The sequence below is a fragment of the Rhinolophus sinicus genome, linkage group LG12 (genome assembly GCF_036562045.2).
Source record: "Rhinolophus sinicus isolate RSC01 linkage group LG12, ASM3656204v1, whole genome shotgun sequence".
Classification (NCBI taxonomy): domain Eukaryota; kingdom Metazoa; phylum Chordata; class Mammalia; order Chiroptera; family Rhinolophidae; genus Rhinolophus; species Rhinolophus sinicus.
Window position 1 is genome coordinate 63749033 of NC_133761.1, and position 26606 is coordinate 63775638.

At 39.0% G+C, this 26606-nt stretch overlaps 1 protein-coding gene across 1 annotated transcript in view; it reads left to right on the forward strand.

Moving 5' to 3' along the window:
* The first annotated feature begins 1604 nt into the window (after nucleotides 1-1604).
* CDC73 (cell division cycle 73) overlaps nucleotides 1605-26606 on the forward strand; it is an 87977-nt gene continuing 62975 nt past the window's right edge. The window contains exons 1-9 of the mRNA XM_019746080.2: nucleotides 1605-1906; nucleotides 4312-4417; nucleotides 6513-6582; nucleotides 9287-9349; nucleotides 9431-9483; nucleotides 12093-12181; nucleotides 21119-21335; nucleotides 24942-25040; nucleotides 25793-25871. Of these exons, the coding sequence (XP_019601639.1) occupies nucleotides 1776-1906; nucleotides 4312-4417; nucleotides 6513-6582; nucleotides 9287-9349; nucleotides 9431-9483; nucleotides 12093-12181; nucleotides 21119-21335; nucleotides 24942-25040; nucleotides 25793-25871 (907 nt within the window). The 5' untranslated portion in view covers nucleotides 1605-1775. The remainder of the gene's footprint in view (nucleotides 1907-4311; nucleotides 4418-6512; nucleotides 6583-9286; nucleotides 9350-9430; nucleotides 9484-12092; nucleotides 12182-21118; nucleotides 21336-24941; nucleotides 25041-25792; nucleotides 25872-26606) is intronic.

Below are 26606 nucleotides of genomic sequence, written 5' to 3' on the forward strand. Positions count from 1 at the left end.
ACGGAGCTCTAACCGCCTGAGCCACCGGGCCGGCCCAACAGATAACTTTCTGAAATTCCTACAGTGCTACAAATAACAATTTAATGTGCTTGCTAAAATTGTAAATTACCGATTCTTAATTAACTTTAAGACTAGACAAATGAATAAATTAACAAATAACTAATCTTTTGATGCTTGGACAATTTTTAAGTAAAAAGCAGATAAAGAAAACCACATTGGTTACTAAATATAATTTGTTTTTATTTATTACAATGGCAATGGATTAACAAACTATACAAATGTCTCTTGGTTATATGATATATATATGTATAAATATATATGAGGTATGATAAAAAACATGGTGAATGTTTACATAAAAAAATTATTAAAATAAAAGCCACATTGCCATTAATCCCCTTCAAAACACTCCCTCTTGCTTCGCACACACGTGTGCCATCGTTCTTGCCACTTTCTCAAGCTGTGCTACAAGTCCTCTGGCAGTCGTGGCTGCTTCGACGTCCTGAATTGATTCAAAAAGTTTACCTTTCTTGGTCATTTTGATTTAGGGGAAGAGCCAGAAGTCACATGGAGCCAGATCTGGTGAATCAGGTCGCTGAGGACACACTGTAATGTTTGTGACAGAAATTGCCGTACCACCCGCGATGTGACACGGAGCGTTGGCACAATGGAGGCTGAAACCGTTTGTCCACTTCATGTTACTACACTGCTTGTGATCCATGATTTACCGCACACTGTAAAACACACCTTCTCTCAACTGTAGCTCACACCCGCCTGCCTGCACCCAACAAGTTGAAACTTGAATGACACTGTTACTGAGGTTCCACCGACGGCTTCCCTTATTGAAGATGTAAGGAACTGAAGGGGAAGGCCCCACATTTACGACATTTTGATGATTTGCGGGACCCTTCCACCTAATTCTCATACTAACTCCATTTTCTCCATGACCCAACGGATGCTGTGAGAAGGCGCATAGCTTGACCAAGTGCGGGACTGATCCCCGCTGGACCCGGTCTTTTCCAACATGCTAAGCAGCCTCACACCAAAAACAACCCGAAACCCCGCTCTTCTATAGGGTCTTCGTCACTAAGACCCAGAGGCCACTCGCTAGGCCTGGTGCGACCTAGGTGGGAAGGTAACCCTAGCGCCCTGCACACCTTCTGCCACGTTCCGTCGCCAAAGCAGGGACGGCGAGCTTTCGGCCGCACTCAAAACGGGTCACGGGTCCCTCCGCGCGCGCTCTAGGAACGGACGCGCGAACCTCTGTGCAGGTGCGCGCGCACCTGTCGCTCGCGGAGCCGGAGGCAGCGGTGGGAGGGGCGGCGGGGGGTGGGGATGAGGCACTGGCTCCGCGCGCGTGCGCCCGGCGATGTTTCCCGTACGTGCGTCGTACGTGGTGGCCGTGTCCCTGCGCTCCGAGGTGCGGGCCGGGAGTCGGGCCCGCGCCGCCTGGGAGTCGGGGAGGGGCGTCTTCCGGGGCGGAGGCGACGCCCCCTGGCGGCGGCCGCGCGGCGCGGGAGGCGCGCAGTCAGGCGTTCTCCGCGGGCAGCCTGCGGCGGGGCCTTGCCTCCTAGCGCGGGGTCCTCGGCGGCCTGGGTGGCTACTGCCCCTGCTGCTGGCGTAGGCGCGGGCGGCTGCGAGTGCGGCTGCAGTTGGTTCGCGGCGGCGGCGGCGGCGGCAGCGGAGGGGGCGGCGGACCAGGCGACCGGGGAAGAAGGAGGCAGGGGCGGCGGCGGCGGCGGCGGCGTCCGGGGCCGGCGGCCGACAGGGGGGTGAAGATGGCGGACGTGCTCAGTGTCCTGCGACAGTACAACATCCAGAAGAAGGAGATTGTGGTGAAGGGAGACGAAGTGATCTTCGGCGAGTTCTCCTGGCCCAAGAACGTGAAGACCAACTATGTAGTTTGGGGGTGAGTCCGGCGGGGCTGTGGCCGGGCGGCGGCGGGCGCCCCCGGGCGACCTCTCCCCCGGCCCCTCCCCCCGGGCCCTGTGGGGATGGAGGACGCGGGGGCTCGGGGAAAAGTTTTCCTCTGGAGCAGAAGTTGCACTGGTAGGTGAGGAGGGCGAGGTGGGAGCTGCGTCCGGAGCGGTCCGTCCCCCCGAGTCCTGGGGGCGCTGAAGGGGAAGGTCCTGGGGCGGTTTCTGAGTCTCCCAGTTGGTTTTTACCGATGTGTGAGGAGCGCTAGCAACGCGCTTAGGTGCGTGAAGGAGCAGCGTTCCGTCCGCGCCCGGAGACGCGTCTTTTTGTTCTTGGGGGTTTTGTTGTTGTTTGTTTGTTCTGTTTCCTCGCTTTCTCCGTCCGAGGCCGCCCTGTGTTGTGAACTATCTCCGCTGCCCCTTGCAGCTCCTGCTCTGTTTCTTCTGCTTTGGCGATTCCCTCGGGAAGAGAGAAGGGAGCCAACTGTGTGGAGTTAGGACGGGAAAGAGGTTTGGTCACTTTAGTTGGAAGTGAAGGCAGGAGTTTCCGCAGGGACGACGTTGCTGGTGAGATAGACTGAGGTGTACAGGTCTGAGTTAGAAATGGATGGTGTGTGTGTGATTTTGGGAAATGTGTTTTAAAGAGAGATGTTTGGGGACATTGATCCACGTGGGGTGTCCTGAATTTTTAAGTCATTGAGAAAGCATCCAGACAGAGGTCTGACAATCGTTTGGGCCTTTTTAGTGATGTGTCTCTCGTTGGTGGTGTTTCGTTGGGATAATTAGAACCTTGGGCCAGAACTTCCATCCTCTTTTTTTGTTTGATTGCGTGGAAGTGGTGCGCTTTATGAAGTGTTGATGAAAAACGAGGCGAAATTTACTTGGTGGGTTTTGTTTTTTGTTTTTCTGGCTTGAGGGCTTGGGGTTTAATTCGGTTTATGGAATGTTAAAAGTGACATCATTCAGATTTTCCTGTTTTGTTCATTCAGAAGGATTTGCAGACTGAGTTACACTTGGAGTTTAACTGAGTGTGTATTTTTTTTTCCTTCAATGGCTCAGGAGTCCTCAGGGTGTTGGGCAGCTCAACCTGAGAGATGGAAACTTCTGAGGACCCTGGTCCCTGCCTCAAAGGCGGTTCAGCTAATCAGAATAGAGGAGATGAAACCTGCTCTAGGTCTTAGGACAAGACCCCCAATACCCCTTCTAGCTTGGGGTATTGGGAAAAGTTTCATGGACGTGTATTTGGCATGTAGACATGCGACAGATTTTTCTTGAATAAATGAATGAACAGATAAATAAGCTTTAAAGAATGGGTAGGAATTCTGAGGTGAAATGGTGGAGTAGGTCTTTAAAGACAAGAGCACTGTATTAAAAGGCATGCGTGCTGGAAAGGAAATATTTTGAGAGCAATTTAGTGAAAAAGGAGTGCGTAGAATAGTAGATTTCAAACTTTTACAGCAGTGAATCACACCAATAAATATGTCTTTTATTATTAATGTTTGTGCGTATGTAAATCTGTACATGTTCATGACGTTGAACAATATTTACCTTTATCGCATGCAGTACGTTGTTTCTTATTTTGCTTTTCTATATCATAAAAAACCCCTTGTTGTTACCCGTATTTTAGATTTCATAGTGCAATAATTGACAGTGATGTGTGGTTTGAAATATATAGATTTAGAAGAAAAATGGAAGTAGAGGCTGGAAGATAAGGTTTAGGGCTGATTATACTGGGCCATGTTCAAGTGAATTCAAATGCTTTGACATTTCCAGATGCGGAGAATGTTGTAGGAAGGGTGGGATTGGACACTAATATTTGTTGAGCAAGTGGTATTATGTTCCTGTGTTAAATATCTTGCACCCCTAGACTACATTGTTTTATCACAGGTAGAACTCATTTTGGTTTTGGTCATTGGTTTAATTTGAAGCATGTGATTAAGACGTATACCTCAGAAATTAATTGTTGTGTTCATTACTTAGGAGACATAGACATACCATAAATTTCTTGTAAGTTTAGCACCAGTAACAGATGTGCTTCTTTTCTTCTTTTCAATCTGTTCTTCTCTGAATCCTTTCTAGTGTGTTACTGATTAGGTTTCTCTATTGACAAAGTCCACAACCTAATTTGGGCCAAATATTAAAAAGTGTATGTAATATCGTAGGGTAGGAATGGGTGTGCTTTCCTTCTTGCTTTTTGCCATTGTCCACCCTTGTGCTCCTTTTGCCCTACCTAACCTAATGATGATTCCACTTACTAAATTTCATATTTTGTATTTTTGTTAGCCATCTTAATTCCATTGTTGGATAGCAAAGTGGGTATAGGTAAATTAATACACATAATTAAGCCCTACGAGTTGAAATAGAATTGTGAGTAAAACTCTTGCCATGATTCTTTCAGGACTGGAAAGGAAGGCCAGCCCAGAGAGTACTACACGTTGGATTCTATTTTATTTTTACTTAATAATGTGCATCTTTCTCATCCTGTTTATGTCCGACGTGCAGCCGTAAGTAGAATTTATTTTAAAACTTTATTGATTTAATTGATGGTAGGTAGCATTTGACATAGATAATGTCTCTCGTGGATTTCAGATGAAAAGGATGAAAGGTTTGTATGAAAGTTTCCTGGAGGGTTGTGATTAGATTATTGTGGTTTATGCAGATTTTTTTGCATGTAAAATGTGGGTAATGTTTACAACAACAAAAGTTTTAAAGACATTTATAGGGATGTTTTAAATAATTTATGAGTCTGTGGTAGGACCCTAAAATTCAGAACTCTAGTTTAATCTCAAAACTTTTTTGACATCAGAAAGAATCAAGATTAACAACTTTTTAAAATTAATTTTTAATCAGACTTTTTTCAGATTTTATTGATAAATTCATCTGTTTTCAGTTTTGCCTGCTTTCTGCACCTCAGTGTTTGAACACTGCTTTTGTGAACAGGAAATACATGTTTAGTGTCAAATATGTATTGAAAGAAATAATACGTAAGGTGAAACGGCTTGGAATCTGGAGAAATAGTGGGATAACACAGCAGCATCTCTGTAAAGCCATGTTAACTCAGATCTTAAAAACTGTATTAGGCAGTAATTAGAATGTTTTGTTGGTTGTATGCATTCCTTTTGGGGTAATAAGGGTGGTCCCGACACTTGATTTAGATTTAGAGAGTCTCTTCTTGGGGATGGGTGTAGCACAAACTAACACTGTGGATGTTATTGTGGCTCTGAGGAGCTGGGTCACACAGCATTTAACGCTTTGTTTTTCTTAACTGCCTGAAAGATTGAAAGGGCAGGATTCTAAAATTCTAAGTTCTACAGTTCTATTCTCCTCATTCTGTGTTCCCTTCTCATTCCGTGGAACAGACCATTTCTGAACTCAGTTTGCCTGAGTTGTAGCTCCTAGTAACGTGTGTATCATTCACTAGTGACCAAACCCTGAAGTGTGTTCTCAGACTTAGAAACAGTAGTGTAAGGAAAATTCATCCAAATCTTTTAACTGTTTATGATATTCCTTGTAGGCTAGTGCACAGAAAAACCTGTGGGCCCTTAAATGTCTGTATTTGTAAGCAGCAATGAAAGTTTAGCCTACTCTTTTGAAAAAATACATTAATCTTAAGTGGTTAAATACAGTGCATCTCTACGATGGAGGACTGAATGTTTGGTGCAGCGAAATCAAGTCAGTAGTCAACATAGTCATCAGCTAGGGTGCTAAGGGTTCTGGTTACTTCATTGTTGGCTTACGGAGACTGCCCGAAAGGATTTTCACTATGTCATCCTGCAGCCACTAGTTTTTCCTGTACTCTGTTGTTTGTTTACATTATAAAAATGATATGGACGATTGTAATTGCAGGATTCGTTGCATTCATGGCCCAGAGATAACTTGGTGCCTAAAGTATACAGTTCTATTTGTTTTGCTCACCTCTACAAATTGCTCATGTAGGAACTTAAAGGAAAATTATCTGTTTTACCACAGTGTATACATTTCTCCAGATTTAATTTTTTAATCTTCTTACAGAATGTATACACACTTGAGGATAAAAAAGAAATATGTGATGTAGAAAGTATACAACCACCATTAACATTTCCCTGTATAATCTAAAATTTCCCTCATGCCAGTCAACACATACCTATTGTTAATTATAAAAATTTAGTTTTAGTGGTTAAGCTGGTTTATTTGAAAGAGTGCAAGTATATTTTGAGGAAGTCTGGTTTAGATGTGATAAAAGAAAGCACTTTGGAAACGTTGCATAAAATTAGCGAGCAATGAGACTAAAAAGATACTTGCCCCAAATAACGCAAACCATCATGAGTAAAATTAAAAACTAAGTACGTAGAGTAAGCGAAGGGAACAAAACAGACTCAAATTGATATTTTGAAGAGGGAAAGGGTCATTGTTTCATTTCTGATACCAAAAATTAACATGCTTAGTACTTTTAAAGATTATTTTTAGGTTCTTTTAACCTAGTAATTTCCTAAAAATACAGTTCTAAATAATGTTATGAAGATATGTTGGACTAAAATTCAGACATTACATGATGTTTATCTTTACCAAGTGTCTATAATTGTTTTTGGTTTGGTATCTAATTTAAAATTTTTATTTCAGACAGAAAATATTCCTGTGGTTAGAAGACCTGACCGAAAAGATCTGCTTGGATATCTCAATGGCGAAGCATGTGAGTCATTTTTAAATTGCCCTCGCTCTTTTTTTTTTTTTTTTCTTTAAGGCTTAAAACAATAGAATTTATCACCTCACAATTTTGGTAGGTCAGAAGCCCACTGTGGCATAACTGGGTTCTCTGTTCAGAGCGTCACAGGTTGAAATCAGTATGTTGGCGTCCTCTTCGAAGGTCCTTCCGGTTGTTGGCAGAGCTCAGCTGCTTGCAGTTGTAGTATTGTCTCCATTTTCTTGCTGGCTGTGGAATGGGGGTTGCCCTCAGCAACTAAAAGTTGCCCACATTCCTTGTTATGTGTCTTCCTCCATCTTCAAAACCAGCCATGGAGAATTTTCTCTTGCTTTGAATCCTGAAATTGCTCTCACTTTAAGTGGAAATTGTGTGTGTGTGTGTGTGTGTGTGTGTGTGTGTGTTTTCTATGAAATAAGCGGTGGGAAGAGAATCTATCCCCACTGAAAGATGGACGTACCTGCAGCTGTGTCCATGTGCTCTCCTTTCTTTCCTGTTACAGTGAATGCACAGCTTTTGCTCCTAAGGCCAGTCACCCCTTCCTTGTGTGTGGGTTCCATCTCCTTTCACACTTTCAAAGACTTTGCTTGGGAAAATTGTTGATTTTCTCTTGCACTTTTTTCTTCTGCATCATTCCTTTTAGAATACCTACAGTAAGACCTCTTATTAAAGAAAATATTTTGACCCCACATTTCCTACTATCTACTGCTCTATTTGTCTTTTTATTGCAAAGTTCTTTGCAAGGGTTGCGTGGTATCACTGCTTCTTCTTTACCTCTGCTTCTCTCTTGACTCCTCCAGTCTAGCTTTCTTCCTCACATCTCACAAAAATCACCCCGGTGATGTCAACACTGCCTTGAGGGTTGCGTGCCCTTGGGTCTCTTATCCACGGCCTATCTGACCTCTTAGCAGCGCTTGCTTCTATTGACTGCTCCCTCTTGGAGAGCCTTTTCTTCACTCGGCGTTTGGGGCATCAGGCTCTTTTGGTTGTCTTTCTACTCATTGGCCACCTTTTGTTTTATTTTGCCTACTTCCTTGCCTCCAATGCTGGCCTATTCCTGAGCTCCAGGTTTAAGAATTCACTCTCAGCATCTTCCCTTGGATATTTTACAGGCATCTGGAACTTAACGTATCGAAAAACAGAATGCCGACCCTCCTCCCGTTTCCTGGAAACAAAACTAAAACAGCAAATCTGTTCATCAGCGTTCCCATCTCAGTGAATGGAATCCCATTCCCGTAGCTGCTTAGGCCAAAAACCCTGGAGAAACCTTTGATTTTCTCCTCTCACGTCTCCCGTCTATCCCATCTTCCATCTTTAAACTTCTGACAACTTCCTATTCTATGCCCACCCTGCTCCAGACTTCCTCTACCGTGTAACCCTCTCACAGGTCCCCACTGCAGCCTTTATTTTCTGCAGCGCAGTGTCCCCATACCGTTAGTGACCTGCTTTTGCAAGCATGTCAACTGTATTGTGTCACTCACCTGCCCAGGGTCCCCCTGTGGCTTCCATCACATTAGAATGATGCTCATACTCCTTCTCCTGACCTGCATGGTCTTGCTTCTCATCCTCTGACCGCGTCCTCTCCCAGCCTTCCTCTGCTCACAGCACGCCAGTACAGTTGGTCCTTTTAACGGTTCTAACCCTCAGAGCCTTTGCAGTGGCTTCGCTCCCTGTGTCCAGTTCTGTTTCTCTACAGTGGTACATGGCTCACTTCTTACCACCTCCCTCAGCCCTATGCTCACGTGGGGGTCTCTCAGAGAACTCAGCTGACAGCATGGCTCTCCCTCATGCGCCTGTCGTGTGTAGCACCGTCTGATTTACTTTGATCAAGTCCCTTGTGTTGACCTGAATGCTATATTTGTTTACTTATAGATCGTCTCCCCGACTGGAGGGTCAACTAAGGGGGCAGACAGTTGTAAATACCCATCATTTAGAACAGTGGTTACGAGGTGCTTACCCGAATCAGTGCCCAGTTATTAATAGATGCCCATGTAGCTATAACAAAAAGTTAGAAAAGACTTCATGTACTGATATGGAGGGATGTTGGAGATAAATTGTTAGGGAAAGAAAGGAAGGTTCGGAACAGTGTGTATAGTATACTATCCTTTGTGTAAAAAAGGAGGAAAAAGTATAGTTTTGTAGTTCTTGTATCTACAGAAAGAAACTAGAAAGCTATGTAAGAGACTAGCAGTAGTTACATAAGGTGGTGGCAACTCGGTGGATGGGATGGATATAGCCTGTTGTTATCTTTCCATTATTTTGAACCATTCTTTAAAAAATAATTACAATTTTAAAACCAATTATGAATAAAAGTTGTATTTAAAAGTGAATGCTAACTTAAAAAATAACCTTTCCTTCACGTATATGTACACACATATGTTTATGTATTTGTTTTGATACCTTTCCATGTGCCTGTGTATTGGAGTATGTTCTTGGCAGTAACCAGTTGATTTCAGTCAGATTATCTCAATAATTTGTAGTTTAAATTGTTGAAAATAGTCTGTCCTCCTAGTAGACTAAATGCACATTAATCTGTTATGATAAAATGTATTTACAGGAGCTGCTTTAAAACTTATTTTCACCTAGGGAAATCACCGTATATAAAGTAATATATCAAATCTTGAGCATTTCACCTGTAATAAATCCAATATATGTGTTTAAAAAAGGCCTCACATAAATCTTTTTAAATCTTCAGCAACGTCTGGAAGTATAGACAGAAGTGCTCCTCTAGAAATAGGTCTTCAGCGATCTACTCAAGGTATGTCTTCTTTAATGTCTATATTGAACTTTCAAAAACCTATCCCAAAACTGTACATTTATTTACTTCTGTTTTTTTCAGTCAAGCGAGCTGCAGATGAAGTTTTAGCAGAAGCAAAGAAACCACGAATTGAGGTAATGGAACTCTAGTTTAAAGGTGAATCATATTGTTGCAGAAATTGGGATTGTGTAGCAATAAGAATTCTTTGCTCATAGTTGTCCTAGGAACTTTTTTTCTGAAAGAATTGTTGTAGAATAAATAGATGATTAGTAAGTAGCCTGAGCTCTTGTAGTTTAAGATCTGTCACATATAAGCTATGTGATGGACAAAGCACTTTAATGAAAGTGTTGGACTAGGATCAGGGATTGGGAAACTTACTATAAAGAGCCAGACAGTAAATATTTTAGGCTTTTTGGGCCATTTAGTTTCTGTCCACTATGCTGCTGCTGTAGTGCGCAGGCGGGATAGACAATACGTAAATAAGCAGGTGGGGCTGTGTTCCAGTCAAATTGTACAAAACAGATGGCGCGCCAGATTTGGCCTTTGGGTTGTAGTTTGCTTAATCCTGGAATAAGATAGTGTGGAAATTTGCTTCACCCAAAGAACTATGAACATGAAGTGCTTATTACAGTTACTTCTTAAAATACTGACTCATCAGGTTACATGTTTCTTGTAGCATTTTATAGCCAGCAAGTGGAATATTAATATTGGTGAATAAGGATAGTTCATGTGACATAGAAGCCAAAAAGAGAGAGTTACCTTTGGAGATAAAATTTGTTGATTAGCTGGTACACTGCATGAGACAATTAAACCTTAGGAATTTAATGATACTGTTCATTGAAATTTGTAACAAGCCCCAGATTAGTTACATATAAAAGCCCCTGAAAATGGAGAATTATGTACTAGAGGCGCACTTAAGATCTGAGAAATGACCAAACTGGTCATATATCAATTCCCAATGTAGGAATAACTTGTAGTCATCACTAGTGTTAACATGGCTCGATAACATCAATCTGTGCATTTCACACTTGTATAAAAATCAAACAATTGTACCATTTGCCTGCTACATAAACAGCAAAGCATCCACAATTAAGAATAGGAGGGAGCTGTTAAAGGGACAGGGTTGGTTGGTAAGTACCTACACTAGAATCATGGACAACGTTTGATGCTAAAATGGTGTTTAGCATGCTTTGAGACACGGGCCTGATGTATTGCAGGTGGTGACAGTGACAGCTCACTGTTACTGCTCTGTTAGGTGCTATTCCGTGTACTTCGTGTCTATGAACTCATGGAGCCCTCACCACAAGCTCCTGAAGTTGGCAGTACTGGGCGTGTCATGCACCAGCAAACGCTCTCAGAGAGAATGAGTGACGTGTGAGCCTCACCGGGAGTAGAGCCCAGGCAGTCTGGCTGCCAGCCATTCCACTATACTGGCTACACGTTTTGGGGCAGTAAAACTGAAATTTCCCCCAACTCTTTCTCTGTGAAAGGAGATTGTAACTCACTGTACAAAATAAGTGAATTGAAAGATACCATTTATTTTGAAAAACATAAAACTCACAGTTTAATTATTGAACACAGTTTAATTATTGAAAAACATTGAACATGTCAGAAATGTTAATTTGTTAGGATTCCAGTAATTTGAAAAACCAGCAGGAAACAGCATAAATAATAAAATTCTTTCCAGAGCATTTAGAGTTAGAGTTATTTAAACAGCCGTGGTACATAAACCATTTCCAGTTCAGCAGATACATATTGAGAACCTGTAAGACACTACATTAGGAGGGAGAAAGAAACCTTGAGGGTAGGAATTCTGGTCTGATTAAAATCTAGGCAGCAGCTTCTTAAGGAACTTAAGTAATATGTGTTATACCTTTGTTACAAATGGCAAACATGTATCCCATTTCTTAAACTATTATCCTTGTATTCATTCATGTCAGCCAGTATGTTGTGCTTTGAGAGTTTTATGTGATAGATTAACGTTAGAGCATGAATGGAAACACAGCATCCTTTTAGATCTCTCGAATATACTGATGATGCTTTTTATACAGGTTCATACTCCATTAGTCAGACACTAACTCTGGTCCTCAGTTTTCTCATTTTTAAATGTGGCTGTTAACCTAGATCAGAGTTACTAAGTTTTGTTTTTAACCAAACACTTTTGAGATTAAATTTTACTTGAAATTTTAATTTACCAATGAGGTAAAAAGCTGAGCTACCAAGGTTGAATTCAGACAAAAGTGGCCCATGGGGCCCTTTGTAGGGAACTCCTGATGTTTGGAGGAGCATGCTTTTAAAAACCTTTTTTAAGTTTCACTTCTAGTGTTTGGATCTGTACTGGTGGATTCAGGGCCTGGGCAACAGATGAAAAAATCTAGGTCCAAATGAAATTTTTGACTGTGGTGAAGGCTTTTCATAAAATTTGGTCAGAAACTTTCCTGAAGAGGAGGAATTTCTTTGTTGTATGATACCTTTTTGAATAAAGGTAGCTATCATATGTTACTGGAAGACCACTTAATCATAAAGTTGCTGAAGTTTTTGGGTCAGTTCCATTCTTATGTTATCCAACGTATTATTGTCTTCATGTAACTAAAAGTAACCTTACGTTGACGTAAGGCCAGTGGTGCCTGGAACTTTAGAGGCGCAAATTTATGTAAGGAAAAGTTACACGTAGTGTTTTTTTGTTTTGTTCTACAAGTTAGATAAAAATTTAAGGTATTTGCTAATTTGTGATTGTTTTCAGGATGAAGAGTGTGTGCGCCTGGATAAAGAGAGATTGGCTGCTCGCTTGGAGGGCCACAAAGAAGGGATTGTACAAACTGAACAGATTAGGTAAGACCTTACTTAGTAGAAAGTAGGCGGTTTCGGCGTATGTAAGCACGTGCAGAAAAGGGGATATTAGTATGTTCTCCGCATTTACCTCTTGCGTTCAGTATGTGCCTCTGTGCCATAAGTTCCAAAGATGATGTGTGTGTGTGTGGAAGCCATTGTGCTAATGATGCTTTCTGGAAAGCCACCTTGATTCTGTTACCACGTCGAGCTTTCTTTTTTAAAATTACTCCATAATCCAAGCCACTCATTTATGTAAGGGAAGTTAATCTCTTGTTGATTTATAGTAGAGGTCAGCAAATTTGTTCTGTAAAGTGCCACTTATTCAATATTTTGGCTTTGTGCAGGTCATAGGTCTTTTTGCAACTATTCAACTCTTTGTGGTAGTGAAACAGCCATACTTGTATACTGCTTTTGTTCGTAAATGAATGGACATGGCAGGTTTCAGCCTGTGGTCTTATTTTGTTGAGCCCTGATTTTTACTATAATTAGAAGCACTTCATAATTTTTCCTTGGCACAATATAATGTTTTTGGAAGTTTAACTTAAAAATTAATGCAGATTTAAAAAGATAATTGACATACAATAAACTGCATGCATTTAAAGTGTATAAGTTGATAAATTTTCACGTATGTATGCATCTGTGAAACCATCATCATAATCAAGACAATAAGACATTTTTGTCACCCCATAAATTTCCTGTGTGTACCTTTATAATTCCATGCTCTACCTATTCCCACACCTTTCCCTCCCTGGCAAACAGTGACATGCTTGTTACTATAGTTTTGTTTTTTCTAGAATTAGATAAATGGAATTATGTAGTATGTGCTATATTTTTGGTCTGGTTTCTTTGATTTAGCATATTTCTGAGATTGACTCATGTTGTTGGATGTGTCAACAAATCATTCCCTTTTATTGCCGAGGACGATTCCATTGTATGGATGTAACAGTTTGTTGTCCCTGTGACCTGTTGAGGGACGTTTCGCTGGTTGCTGTTTTTGGTTATTACAACTAAAGCTATGAATATCTGTGTACAACTTTTTGCATGGATGTGTGTTTTCATTTCTCTTGAGTAAATACCTAGGTGAGCAATAGATCATAAAGTATTGTAGATTTAAGTTTCTGAAAAATTGTTAAAACTGTTTTTCAAAGTGGTAGCACTGTTTTACATTTCTACCAGCAGTGTATAAGAGTTCTAGTTTCTTCACATGCTTGCCAACACTTGGTGTAGCCAGGCTTTTTAATTTTAGCCATTCTAAAATGAAAATGTTATAAGCTTCCTTTCATGTGCTTACTCGCCACCCTGCATCTGGTGAAGTATCATTTTGTGTCCATTTTTTTACTGGACTGTTTTCTTATTACTGAGTTAATGCAAGTTTGTTACAAGTTCTTTTCTGGATACAAGTCCTTTTTCAAACACATGCTTTGCAAATATTTTCCTCAATCTGACTTACCTTTTCATTCTCCTAGCTGCTTTTTGAAGAGCTGAATGTTTTAATTTTTACGGAGTCTAATTTATCAGTGTGTTTTTGCGTGAATTGTGTTTTGGTATAGATACAAAATCTTTGGGCAAGGTCAACAAAGATTGTCTCTTATATTTTCTTGTAGAAGTTTTATAGACGGTTTTACATGTAAGTCTCATCTACTTTCAGTTAACCTTTTTGTATATGACATGTGGTATGGATAAAAATGCACTTTTTTTAATGAGATAAGGATTGAAGTTCAATACTGTGCCTATGGAGAGCCAGTTGTTTCAGCACTGTTGCCCTCCAATGAATTGTCTTTGTACTTGGGTGAAAAACCAGTTGTTCCTTCACGTGTAGGTCTGTTTCTGGACCTATTCTATACCATTGATTTGTTTGTCTTTTTGCTGATGCCACACTGTTTACATGACTCTGTAATAAGTTGAAATCAGGTAGTGTTAGCTTTCCAACTCTGTTCTTCTGTTTCAAGGATGTTTTGTTATTTTTTAGTCCTTTGCATTTCCATATGAGTTTTGGAATTAATGTGCCAGTTTCTACAGAAAAGCTGGCTGGGATTTTGATTAGGATTGCATTGAATCTGTAGACCAGTTTTGGGGAGAATTGACATCTTAAAAATACTGAACCTTCTGACTTATGAATACAGTATATTTCTTTATTAATGGAGAAATATTTAGGTATTCTTTAGTTTCTTTTAACATTTTATAATTTTCAGTGTACTGGGCTTATATGTCTTTTTGTCATTTTTCATAAGAAGTTCATACTTTTTGATGCTATTGTATTTTTTTTTAATTTTCAATTCTTGATTGTTTATTGCTATTGTAGAAATACAGTTGACTTAAGGGTATGGACTTTGTATCCTTCCATATGCCTTTGTAACTTTTTCTTGTAGGTTTTATTGTCTTTTGTGTAGACAATCCTGTTGTCTACACAAAGTCCACCTTCACTTCTTTCTTTCCAAATTGGATGCCTTTTGTTTCTTGCCTTATTGCGCTGGCAAGACTTGCTAACCCAATGTTGAATAGAAGCACTGAGATTAGAACTTGTCTTGTTCCTCATATTAGGGGAAAACAGTCTTTCACCATATAAGCAAGTTAGCTTAGGTTTTTTTTGTAGATAACCTCTTAACAGGTTGAGGAAATAGCCTTTTTATTCCTGGTTTGCTGAGATTTTATCAGAAAGGAATGCTGGCTATGCTCAAATGCTTTTTGTGATTCTGTTGAAATAATCACATAGTTTTTCTTTTTTGTTAACATGGTGAATTAAGTTAATTTTTTGAATGTTTATGTTCCATGGATAAACTCTGCTTGGTTATTTTAGTTGTTACCTATTGATGCAGAACAAGTTAACCCAAAACTTAGTGGCTTAAATACACAACATACATGTTACCTCACAGTTTCTGTGGGTCGAGTCTTGGGGTGACTTCGGAGGCTTCCCGACTTCGGAGTCTCTCACAGCGAATGCGCGTTAGGTGTCGGCAGCACCGGGGTCTCATGGAGGCCTGACTGGGGGAGGACCTGCTTCCGGGCTCATGTGCCTGTTGTGTTAACAGAGTTTAGCTCCTTGCAGGTTCTTAGACACACTTCAGTTCCTCAGCTGGTATTTAGAGGACGCTCTTGGTTCTTTGCCGCCTGGGATCTGTCCGTAGAATGTTTCACAGTATGGCAGCTTGCTTCGTCAGAGTGAGCAAACAGGAGGGCGAGACAAGCTAGAAGTTGTGGTTGTTTAAAGCCAAACCTTTAGTGACACCCTGTCTCTTGTACAGCGTTCTACACCTCCCCACAGAGAGGGGAGTAAGTGTGGGTTTGAGAGCCGAGAGGGGGTATCAGTAATGGTAATTTCAGAAGCTGGTACCACAGCTGTCATATCCTGCTTGCGTATTATTGAATTAGATTTTCAAAACTTTATGTAGAATTTTTATACCTAAGTTTATGAGGTCTGTAGTTTTCTTGTCATGTCTTTATCTTGTTTCATTCATACCAAGATAATTCTGGTTTCACAATGAGTTGGAAAATATTTCCTTCAGTTTTCTGGAAGAGTTTATTTAGAATTGGTATTATTTCCTCCAACATTTGGGAGAATTTACTAATGAAGCCGTCTGTTCTATAGTTTTAGTTATTTTTATATATTTATTTCAGATAAAGTTTTTCTTTTTTTTTTTTTTTAAGACTGATTTTTTTTTTTCCCCCAATTGGGGAGCGTTGGGGAACAGTGTGTCTCTCCAGGGCTCATCAGCTCCAAGTCGTTGTCCTTCAGTCTAGTTGTGGAGGGCGCAGCTCAGCTCCAAGTCCAGTTGCCGTTTTCAATCTTAGTTGCAGGGGACGCAGCCCACCATCCCATGTGGGAATTCAACAGGCACCCTGTTGTTGAGAGCTCGTGCTGTAACCAACTGAGCCATCTGGCCGCCCCTAAAGTTTTTAAGTACAAATTTAATTTCTTAAACAGTTACAAGGCTAGTCTCTATTTATGGATTGTTTCTTTGAAAGAATTTGTCCATTTCATGTAACTTGTCAAATTTATTGTCATAATGTTGTTCATAATGTCCTTTTGTTATGTCTAGAATAGGTAGTGATGTCCTCTCTTTTCATTCTTTAATATTTTAAAAGGGGGCTCATTTATTTAAAATGGGGCTCACTGTTGCAAATGTACAAAAAAATGACAAAATAATCGCCAATTCCCTCTTTTCATTCTTGATGTTTGTAATTTGTGTCTTCTCTGCTAGTTTCTTTATTAGTTTGGCCAAAATTTATTGATTTTCTTTATCTTCTAAAAACCAGATTGGGGTTTTCGTCTTTTTTCCCCCTCTTTTGATTCTTTGATTTCTGCTCTGATCGTCATGATTTCTTCTGCTCACCCTGTGTTTGATACATTCTTCTTTATAGTTTCTTACAGTGGAAGCTGAAGTCATCAATTTCTCTCTAAGTACTGCTTTAATGTCTCATTTGACGTGCTGTGTTTTCATTTTCGTTTGCAAGTGAGTTATTTCGTTTCCAAATATTTGGGGATTTTCTGGAGATCTTTTTGTTACTGATGATCCAATTTATTCTAAAGTATGGTTATATTCTGTATGACTTGAATCCTTTGAAATGTATTGAAATTTGTTTTTTGGCCCCAGATATGGTCTATCTGATAAATGTTCTATGTGCACTTGAAGATGTGTAGTTTGCTATTATTTTGGAGGTTTTATAAAGGTCAGTAAGGTCAAGTTGGTCTATCATGTCAGTCAAATGTTTTTTCCCCATGTTAGTTTTCTGCCTTACTTGTTTTATTAATTATTGAGATAAGATCATTGAAATCCCCGACTGTGACTTTGTCTGTGCCTCCTTGTGGTTTATCAGATTTTGTTCTACCTACTTTGAAGCTCTTGTTAGTTGTAAATGTTTGGGACTATGTTCTTTTGATGAATGAATCTTTTTCTTATTATGGAATGACCTCGTTTATCCCTGGCAATATTATTTGTTAAAAAAATAATCTGCTTTTTCTAATGCTAACATAGTCATTCTTTCAGCTTTCTTTTGGCGTATGTTAGCTTAGTAGTATATCTTTTTCACACGTCTACTTAAAAGAAATTGTGGTAAAAGACATAAAATAAAATTTGCCATCTTAACCATTGTTGTCTTGTTCTTTTGGTTTATATACCACATATCAGTGAAATCACATGGTTCTCTGCTTTTTCTGTCAGACTTTTTTCGCTCAGCTTTACACTCTCAAGATCCATCCATGTTGTCACAAATGTTCCTATATCATCTTTTCTTACCACCAAATAGTATTCCATTGTGTATATATACCACAACTTCTTTATCCATTCATCTATCGAAGGACATTTTGGTTGTTTCCATGTCTTGGCCAACGTAAACAAAGCTGCAATGAACATTGGAGCACACGTGTCTTTATCTATAAATATCTTAACCATTTTTAAGTGTACAATTTAATAGTGGTAAGTAGTTTGACATCGTCGTGCGACCATCTCCAGAATTTCATTCACCTTTAAACACGTCCTGGTACTTTTAACCTGTGCACCTTTGTAGCGTAAGTGCTTTTCTCATATATTTAGACCTTTACACTGGTGATTATTCCTGGGGTTAGTTTCAGTTGGTCATTTTGCTGCTGTTTTATGTTTGTCTCTTCTGTTCTTTGCTCCTTTTTTTGGACTTATTTTAGATTGAATGAATATTTGTTGTAACTCCATTTGGTCTTTTTGTTGGCCTCTTAGTTACAACTGTTTTGTGCCTGTGTTTGCTTTAGGGTTTCTGGTATGCAACGTTTGTAGCCTCACAGTCTTATCTTCAAGTATTGCACCACCTCACTGCATTTCTCTCCTTCTGGCCATTGGGAAACTATTGTCATACGTTTCTCTACACATACATTGTAAACACCAATATGCATTGTTCTCCTTCTTGTTTAAACAGTTATCTTTTAAAGACATTTAAATAAGAAAAAGTCCTACATATTTACAGGTACCATTTGCATGGCTCATCTCATTCCTTTGTGTAGCTCCGAGTATCCATTTTTTTCCTTCTTCCTGAAAGACTTCTCTTAACATTTATTTTTGTTCAGGTCTGCTGGTGATTAATTCTTTCAACTCTTTTTATTTCTGAAAAAGTCTTTAGTTTGTTTTTTCTTTTGAAAAGTTTTTTCACTGTATATAGCTTTCTAACCTCTTTTAAAAAGTACTTTAAAAATCCTGTATTATACCACAGCCTCAGTTGCATTTTTTTATGAGAAGTCTGTTGTATTTATTTTTGTTTCTTTTTATGAAATGTGTCTTTTTTCCCTCTGGCTACTTTAAGATTTTTTTTTTTTTCAATCGTTGATTTTGAGCCATTTAATTATCACTTGACTTGGGGGTGTTTTCTTCATGGTTCTTGTGCTTGAGATCCATTGAGCTTCTTGAGGGGATTTTGGGGGTCTTAATTTTTATTGAGTTTGGAAAATTTTTGGCGTTGTTTCTTCAATTATTTTGTTTGTTTTCCTCTTTCTGGACTCCCCTTGAAGTTGTCCAACAGCTCATTTAATATTCTTTCCTTATCTTTTTTTATTTTTTTTGGACTCCGTATTTTTTGGATTCTTTTTTCTATTCGTTTCAGATAATTTCTGTAGTTTGTTAATATTTTCTTCTCTACTTATATTTGCAATACATTTGTTGTCTCTGACGTTGTGTGTTTGTAAATCTCTATAAATTGGTTAAATATATAATCCATGTCTCTACTGCACTTGTTGAACATGTGGAATAGAGTTATAATCACTATTTTAATGCCTTTGTTTGCTAATCCTACATCTGTGTCAGTTTACAGTTGGTTTTCATTATATTTGTCCTCATTCTGGCTTTTGTTTTTCTGCACCTTTAACATGCCTTGTAATCTTTGGATATTAGACATTTTGCACTTTACCTGTTTGAGTACTAGATATTTTTTTTTTTTTTAAAGGCTAGCTCTGTTGGTTTTATTTATTTATTTTTTTCCAAGTCAAGTTGTTGTCCTTTCAATCCTAGTTGTGGAGGGTGCCGTTCAGCTTCAAGTTGTTGTCCTTTCAGTCTTAGTTGTGGAGGGCGCAGCTCAGCTCCAGGTCCAGTTGTTGTTGCTAGTTGCAGGGGGTGGAGCCCACCATCCCTTGCGGGACTCGAGAAATTGAACTGGCAACCTTGTGGTTGAGAGCCCACTGGCCCATGTGGGAATCGAACCGGCAGCCTTCGGAGTTAGGAGCATGGAGCTCTAACCGCCTGAGCCACAGGGCTGGCCCTGAGTACTAGATATTTTTGTATTTCTCTACTTTTTTTTAGTTTTACTTTGGGACTTAGTTAAATTGCTTGGAAAGTTTGTTTCTTTGGGTCTTGATTTTAAGATTTGTTATTTGGACAGTGTTCAGTTAGGGTAATTATTCTATTCCCCACCCATTGGTGGAACAAAACCATTCTGAGTACCTAATGCCCCATGAATGCGAGGTTTCCGGTCTGGCAGGCGGGCACAGGTGCTGTTCTTCTCCCTGGTAAGCACTGGGCATGGTTCTCTCTGTCCTCTTGGATGATTCCAGACCCAGCTTTACTTAGTTTCCTCATAGTCATGTGCTCATCAGCGTTCTGCTGGAATATGCAAGGGGGCCCTTCTGTGCAGCTCTCTCTTCTCAGGTCCTCTGGCCTGTGAATTCCAGCCACCTTGGTTTTACTGGACTTGGCTCCATTTTCTCAAACCAGGGAGTCCACTGTGATGTTCCGCATGGGTTCTCCTCCTTACGCCATGTTGAAAACTTTCGAGGCAGGAGACAGCAGCATACCCAGGGCTCGCCTTGTTTTTCATTTGTTAGAGGTCACTGTCTTTCATTGTTTGATATCAAGTATCTAGTAGACTACCGTTTCACGTCATTTGACTGGTCATTGCAAAGAAGGAGGGTTAATCCAGTCTCCGTTATTTCATCTTGGCTGGAGGTAAAAGCCTAATGCACATTTCATTATAATTTAGAAAAGTGTTTGAATTTGGCTCAAGGTATGCTTGTATGCTTTCGATTTTGAGGGAAAATTGCAGAACATTATATACAATGAGTCGAATACTAGGTACATACTGAGCATCTACTATAAAGAGCCTTCATGCCTAATGTAAGCTAGTATACTGTATAATATGACCATATTTAAACCTGCAGGAACTCCTGTCCTTTTTCCAGATGTTGTTTAAGCCTATTTCAAGATTGTCATCTTGTGATTAGAGTAATAATTTTGTCAACTGTTAAGGTACCCAAACACTTTTTAACTCTTTCTCAGTTTATATTGTGAAAAATGACACTTAAGCTTAAGATTGTCATCTTAATGAAATCTGTACTTTCAGTGTTGTCTTTTTTTATTCTGAAAGCATAGCCTCTCCTTGCTATTTTGCCTGTTATTTGGAAATCAAGTAAAGAAAAGGAAACTTCAAAAACATGGTTTTCTCTTCCAGACATAAAATGGAGTATATGTTTATGTGGCATGTAAAAACCTCCGTCAACTGTAAATTTGATATGTTGTACATTATGACATAGGTTTGAAATCTTGAAATAAATTTCAAGAACAACGTAAGCTTTGAATTCTTCACAGAATGAATTCTCACTCTCCTCTTCAAGGTGGTGTGCGTGTGCAGAATTTACATGGATGGGGCCATTAGCAAATAAAAGAATCAGAAAATATAAAGAAAAAGCACCCATATTAATGAGTTGTACTCTTGGGTGATGGGAGACATGAAAAAAATGTGAAGGTTTTTCTTTCATTGATTCTAATAAGAAATTACTAATTTGCTTGTAGAGTAATATTTCTACATGGGCTCTATAACACTCTTATATGATCACAAAATGTCAGGTGTGTCATTTTCACCTATAAGAAGAAAATCTTAATTATTGCCACTTAAAGTATTTTTACCAGGAACTTAACGAATGTAACAAAATGTATTTATATTTTGAGATCCTTGCTTGTGAAAGTTTAAAAAGGAAATTGCTTTCAGGTCCTTGTCTGAAGCTATGTCAGTGGAAAAAATTGCTGCAATCAAAGCCAAAATTATGGCTAAGAAAAGATCTACTATCAAGACTGACTTAGACGATGATATAACTGCTCTTAAGCAGAGGAGTTTCGTAGACGCGGAGGTGGATGTGACCCGAGATATTGTCAGCAGAGAGCGCGTGTGGAGGACGCGGACGACTATCTTACAGAGCACGGGAAAGGTAACCTGCGTGTTTCACTCAGTCGTTAGCGTGTGTACTGAGCCTGTGATTGCTGACAGAACTGGTTAACACTTGCTAGTAGCAGGAGGTTTCAGGTTTATTCCTGAAAGATTGGTAATAATGTAGATTTCCAAGTGGCCATGTTTGCCATTCCGTTCTACCACGTGGTTGGTTGTTGGTCACCAAAGAAGCTGATGAAAACGTCTGAACCCAAGTGCAAGCCCCTTGCTTCACACCTCATTCGTAAATCTGAGGAGTGGTCCCGTGTTCTTGTGGAGCAGAGTTTTGCTTAAACCTAATGAATAGGGATTACTGGTGGCAAGCTTTCTGGTCGTTAATATTATTAATATTTTTTCTCCACAAAGTAGAGAACTTAAACGAAAATCAGTCAGCAAACATTTACTGTGTTTATATATTCTGTTGTATAGATGTAGCAGTATTTACTTATTCCTTGATAATGGAGTCAGTTTTTTTTTGGGGGGGGAGGAGCTATAGGATTATGGGATTGTTTCCCCCTTCCCTTTCTCCTTTCTGCCTTCCTATTCAGTATACACGTAATGCATTATAAAGCATCCTTGTACATACATACACCTTTGTGCATTTATTTGTATATAGCAAAAGGATTAATTCCTAGAAGCAACTTGCTACTAAAGGAGGTTTGTACTTTAAATACTGGAAAGGTACTGAATGTCAGTATCTCAATGGATCTCCAAAAAGGTTACATTGATTTGTTTCACTACATATTTTCATCTGTCTTTCCTTCCCCTGCCTCCCAGTTTTCTCCTGTTAATTCTGCACTGATGCCAAGTTGTTACTAGTGAGGATTTGGTCAGAGGTTTGTACAAGTGTGTGAATTACCGATGTGAGGGAGCTTCAGCAGCGGTCTTGGCAGGCAGGCGTCGTTTGCGGATTTTGGGTTCCGAACTCAAATTGACTGTGCCATTTTAGTAGGAACAAAACTACTAGAAAAGAGTATGTGAAGGAAGGAATTATTTTTCTTGTGTACTTTGACTTGTTTTACAAAGTACTTGAGCTCAAAGATTAAGAATCATTCTCTAGAGCTCAGAATTCTAGAGATATCTGAGAAAACAAACTGACTTCCATTTTTGTATTTGCAATACAGTGATCTGTTTATACACATTTTTACAGCTTAATGTGGGGCTCATAGTTGAATATTGTGACTTATATTGTTCTACTAGCATTTATTATAATTGTTGAAAAATCTGAATTTCATAGTAATGAAATAAAACATAGGTGATATGCCCCATCTTGTAGACTGACAATTAAGCTTTCAAATAACTGCGATGAACGTTTTTTATTGAGCTCTAGGTGGCAGGATTGTACCATCATTTCAGAATTTAGTGTTGTAATTTAATTTAGTGTCATTGGCACCACTGTATAATTTAAAACTAGGTTAATTTAAGAATTGTTTGGCAGCTAGATTTGCTTCTGTGAGTCTTAACATTTTTAAAAATAAGAAAAGTAACTTTGATATTTTCTCTGTATACTGTTTTATCTGCTCAACTCTAAAAACCTCATAGGTACTCATAACTCCAAAGGCCCCAAGATTTTAGACAGACCTTCCTTACTACCAGGGATCGGGGCCTCCTTATTTTATGGGTTTCTGGAATAAAAGACAGGTTGAAGATTCCCACATAAAGCAACCTGACTTTATAAAGCCATTAGAAACACATTTTTAAACATACATTAATTAGTATTGTCCAGTGTTGAAAAATTGATAAAAAGACATTGCTAAAAGGACCACAAAAATCACCTGTAATTCTACCACACAAAAATAGTGATGACATTTTGATTGATGTTTCTAGAGTTTGTATCTCTCACACAATACTGGATTATTTTTAAAGTAACGAGACTTGATTTTTATCAATTCTCTTAATAGGATTAAGACTTTGTTTGCCTCTGTCACTGCTTTGATTTTAGCACTCCTGGTACAACAGCAGTGGTTTGTTCACCGCTGGCATCTTGGCATGAATGAGGGCGTTGGCACCCAACTATACTAGCAGCCTTGGGTTCTTCACTCACTAATAATGTCCTCGGTGAAATTTTAAAATAGACTAATTTTATTAACTCTTGACTTTTGAATAACACCTTTCCAGGATTTTGGGTGATGAAATCTGAATATCCACGGCACTTTTGTGTGCCGAAATACGAGGGCGGTGTCCATGAAAAACACTTGTGCCATTGTTTAAGTTGTGTGCCGACCCAGCTGCTTTTTCAAGAAAACCATTTTTTATTTGCTTAATTATGCTACTTAGACTCATGTTTGGTAGACTTTTTTTTGGAAAATGAAGTAACTCTTTTCCTTCAAGGGATGCAGTCGATAATATTTGTTGTCAATAATTGAAATGTGAGCTTTTATAAGACAGTGTTTTGGGGAGTTTCTTTTGCTACTGTGACCTGTTGCTTCCTAATTCTAGACTCTTCTGATGAGGTCTGTGATGATACTAGCAAATGTAATTTGTTGCAGTGTATAATATTATACAATTTGTTAATATTTGGTAAGTCTGCAGTGATCAATATTTTCCAGATGACCAATGCAAACTATTGTGTGAGTAAACAAAAAAGTCCATTTAATGTACAAAAGAGACCGGTGGATTTTAAAGGAACGATACAAAATGTTTATGGATGTGGTTTCCACATGGCAGTAACCTTTAGGAGACTATCACTTACTGAGTTTTGGTGTGATATCAAAGAAGAATATCCAGTCATCTGAAAGTGATTATAATACTTGTCCTTTTCAAGTGTCTGTGTGAGACTAGGTTTTATTTTATACGCTCTGATCAGAACAAAACAAGATGTCACAAGAAATACTGAATGTAGACGTAGATTTGAGAATACAGCTGTCTTATATTAAGCCAGACATTAAGGAGATTTGCAAAAACTTAAAACACTGCCATTCTTTTTTGTCAGCACTTTTTGTGCATTTTGGAAATTAGTTTTAAAAAAAGTATTAGCGCCTGAAATCATTATAGCTTGACTTCAGCAAGGGACCCCTGAAATGAATGACGCCAAGCTATTTACTTCAAGTAAGGGGTGGTTCCACAGATTCAGGAATAGGTTTACACTGAAAAACACAACAATTACTGAAGAAGCTGCATCTGTTGATGAAGTGGCTGCCACCACATTTGTGGCAGATTTTGAAGGAGTGGTTATGGTTTGGTGGTGCTATTTGAGGTTTTAGGAATCCACTGGGATCTTGGAACCTGTCCCCTAGGAATAACGGGGCCACGACTGTAGTAGTTGATTCAGAATTAGGAATCCTCTTTTGACAACAAATTTGTCATGTTTTATTTAAATGTAACTTATTTCCTGGCTCTAATTTGAATAGATGCAGCATAAGAATAAATTTGTAGCCAATTATACAAGTTAAGTAAAATGAAATAAATGAATAAGACTGGATTTGTAATCATTGGTCTTTGGATCCATTTCCCTGCAGTTAGTTGATTTTTTACTTAATGTGTGTAACAATAATACCTCATGCTATAGTAGGAAAGAATTGAGAGGAAGAAAAAATCTGAAATTCTCTATTAAGTTACTGTCTTTGAATGTTTAACCAGGCTTAATGAAAATCCATTTATTTTTCAGAATTTTTCCAAGAATATATTCGCAATTCTTCAGTCTGTAAAAGCCAGAGAAGAAGGGCGTGCGCCTGAGCAGCGGCCGGCCCCAAACGCACCGCCCGTGGTAAGGATGTTTTACTGCTTACATAGTAATTTTATGGAAAATGACACTTGTTTTTCAGTGTTGTAATTTTGAAGACATCTCATCTGAAAGTTTTTCAATCAGTATGTTCTAAACCTTTTGGTGCTCCAGTATAGCTGAAGGAAGTGAAAATCCTCCTCATCATTAAAAGTTGCTTCAGCAGCAGTTCTTACCTGGAGACATTCCTGGGTCTTAAATCTGAAAGGGGTTAATTAGGAAACACCCTCTGAGGAGTTGGGTAAACTGTAGCTGGCCTTCTTATGGTGGCTTGGGACAATCACTGACCACTGTTAGAAATAGAAATCCTACAAGTGTCCACCTTGGGGCTCTTTTAAATCATTGGTATCTGTGACTTCTGAGTGAATGTATTGTGTTTCTCCTCCTCATAGGTCATTTGGTCCTTTCATTGGGCCTTAGCTTCAGCTGTTTGGAAGGTTGATTTCCTCACTCTTTGAGGTCCCACGTAGAACCCCTAAAGTAAATTCCATGTATGACATATTGCCTGTATTTTAACTCAAACGTACCCTCCAATTTGGTTGAAAATCCTTCTAGCTATTTAGTTTCATATGGTTCCACAGTATCTTGGAAATAAGCATATGATGACTCCCCACTTTTGTCTTATTGGCTACAGTAAGCAAAAGTTTAGAAAACAATACCGTTATTAGGTTTTTATCATGAGTATTAAGTAACAATTTAAAATATTAAAATGTGACTCATAATTAATTTTTCTACAGGATCCCACATTGCGTACCAAACAGCCCATCCCAGCTGCGTACAACAGATATGACCAGGAACGATTCAAAGGAAAAGAAGGCAAGTTACTTAGTTTTTGTTTTCCTTTTACTGTGGTTGTGCTCAACTTGAGAGGCAGTAGAGCCTGATGCTTGAGAGCAGAGGTTGACAAAACAACAGCCGCAGGCCAGATCTGGCTCTCCACGTGTTACTGTAAGTACAGTGTTGGAACAAACGGCCACACTCATTCATTCGTGTTATCGGTGGCTCCTTTGGTGGTGTGACAGCGATACGGAGTTGTGACCAGACTGTGTGGTCTGCAAAGCCTTAAAATACTATCTGGTCTTTTACAGAATAAATTTGCCCGCCATTGGTTAACTGCATGGATTCTGAATCCAGATTGCCTGTGTCACAGTTACTTTTTCCGTGAACTTTGATAAGTTACTTTAACTGCATTCTGTCTCAGTTTCCTCCTTTCTAACATTATAGTACTAATAATAGCAGTATTCGGTTGGTGCAAAAGTAATTGAGGTGTTTGCAATTGTTTTTAACCTTTTAAATTGCAATTACTTTTGCACCAACGTAATAAATAGTACAGTATTGTTGGGATTAAACTAGTTAGTAAATGTAAAGGCCCTGGAATAGTGGGCGGTATATACTAAGCTATTATATATATTTTTATATATAGTGTGTACATATATGTATATATATGTAATATATTTATATGTATATATTATGTTTGCTATTATTAATATTCTGTGTCTCAAATTTTAAGAGTGGAGATTCTATCCATGTTGTCTCCCAAATTATAACAGT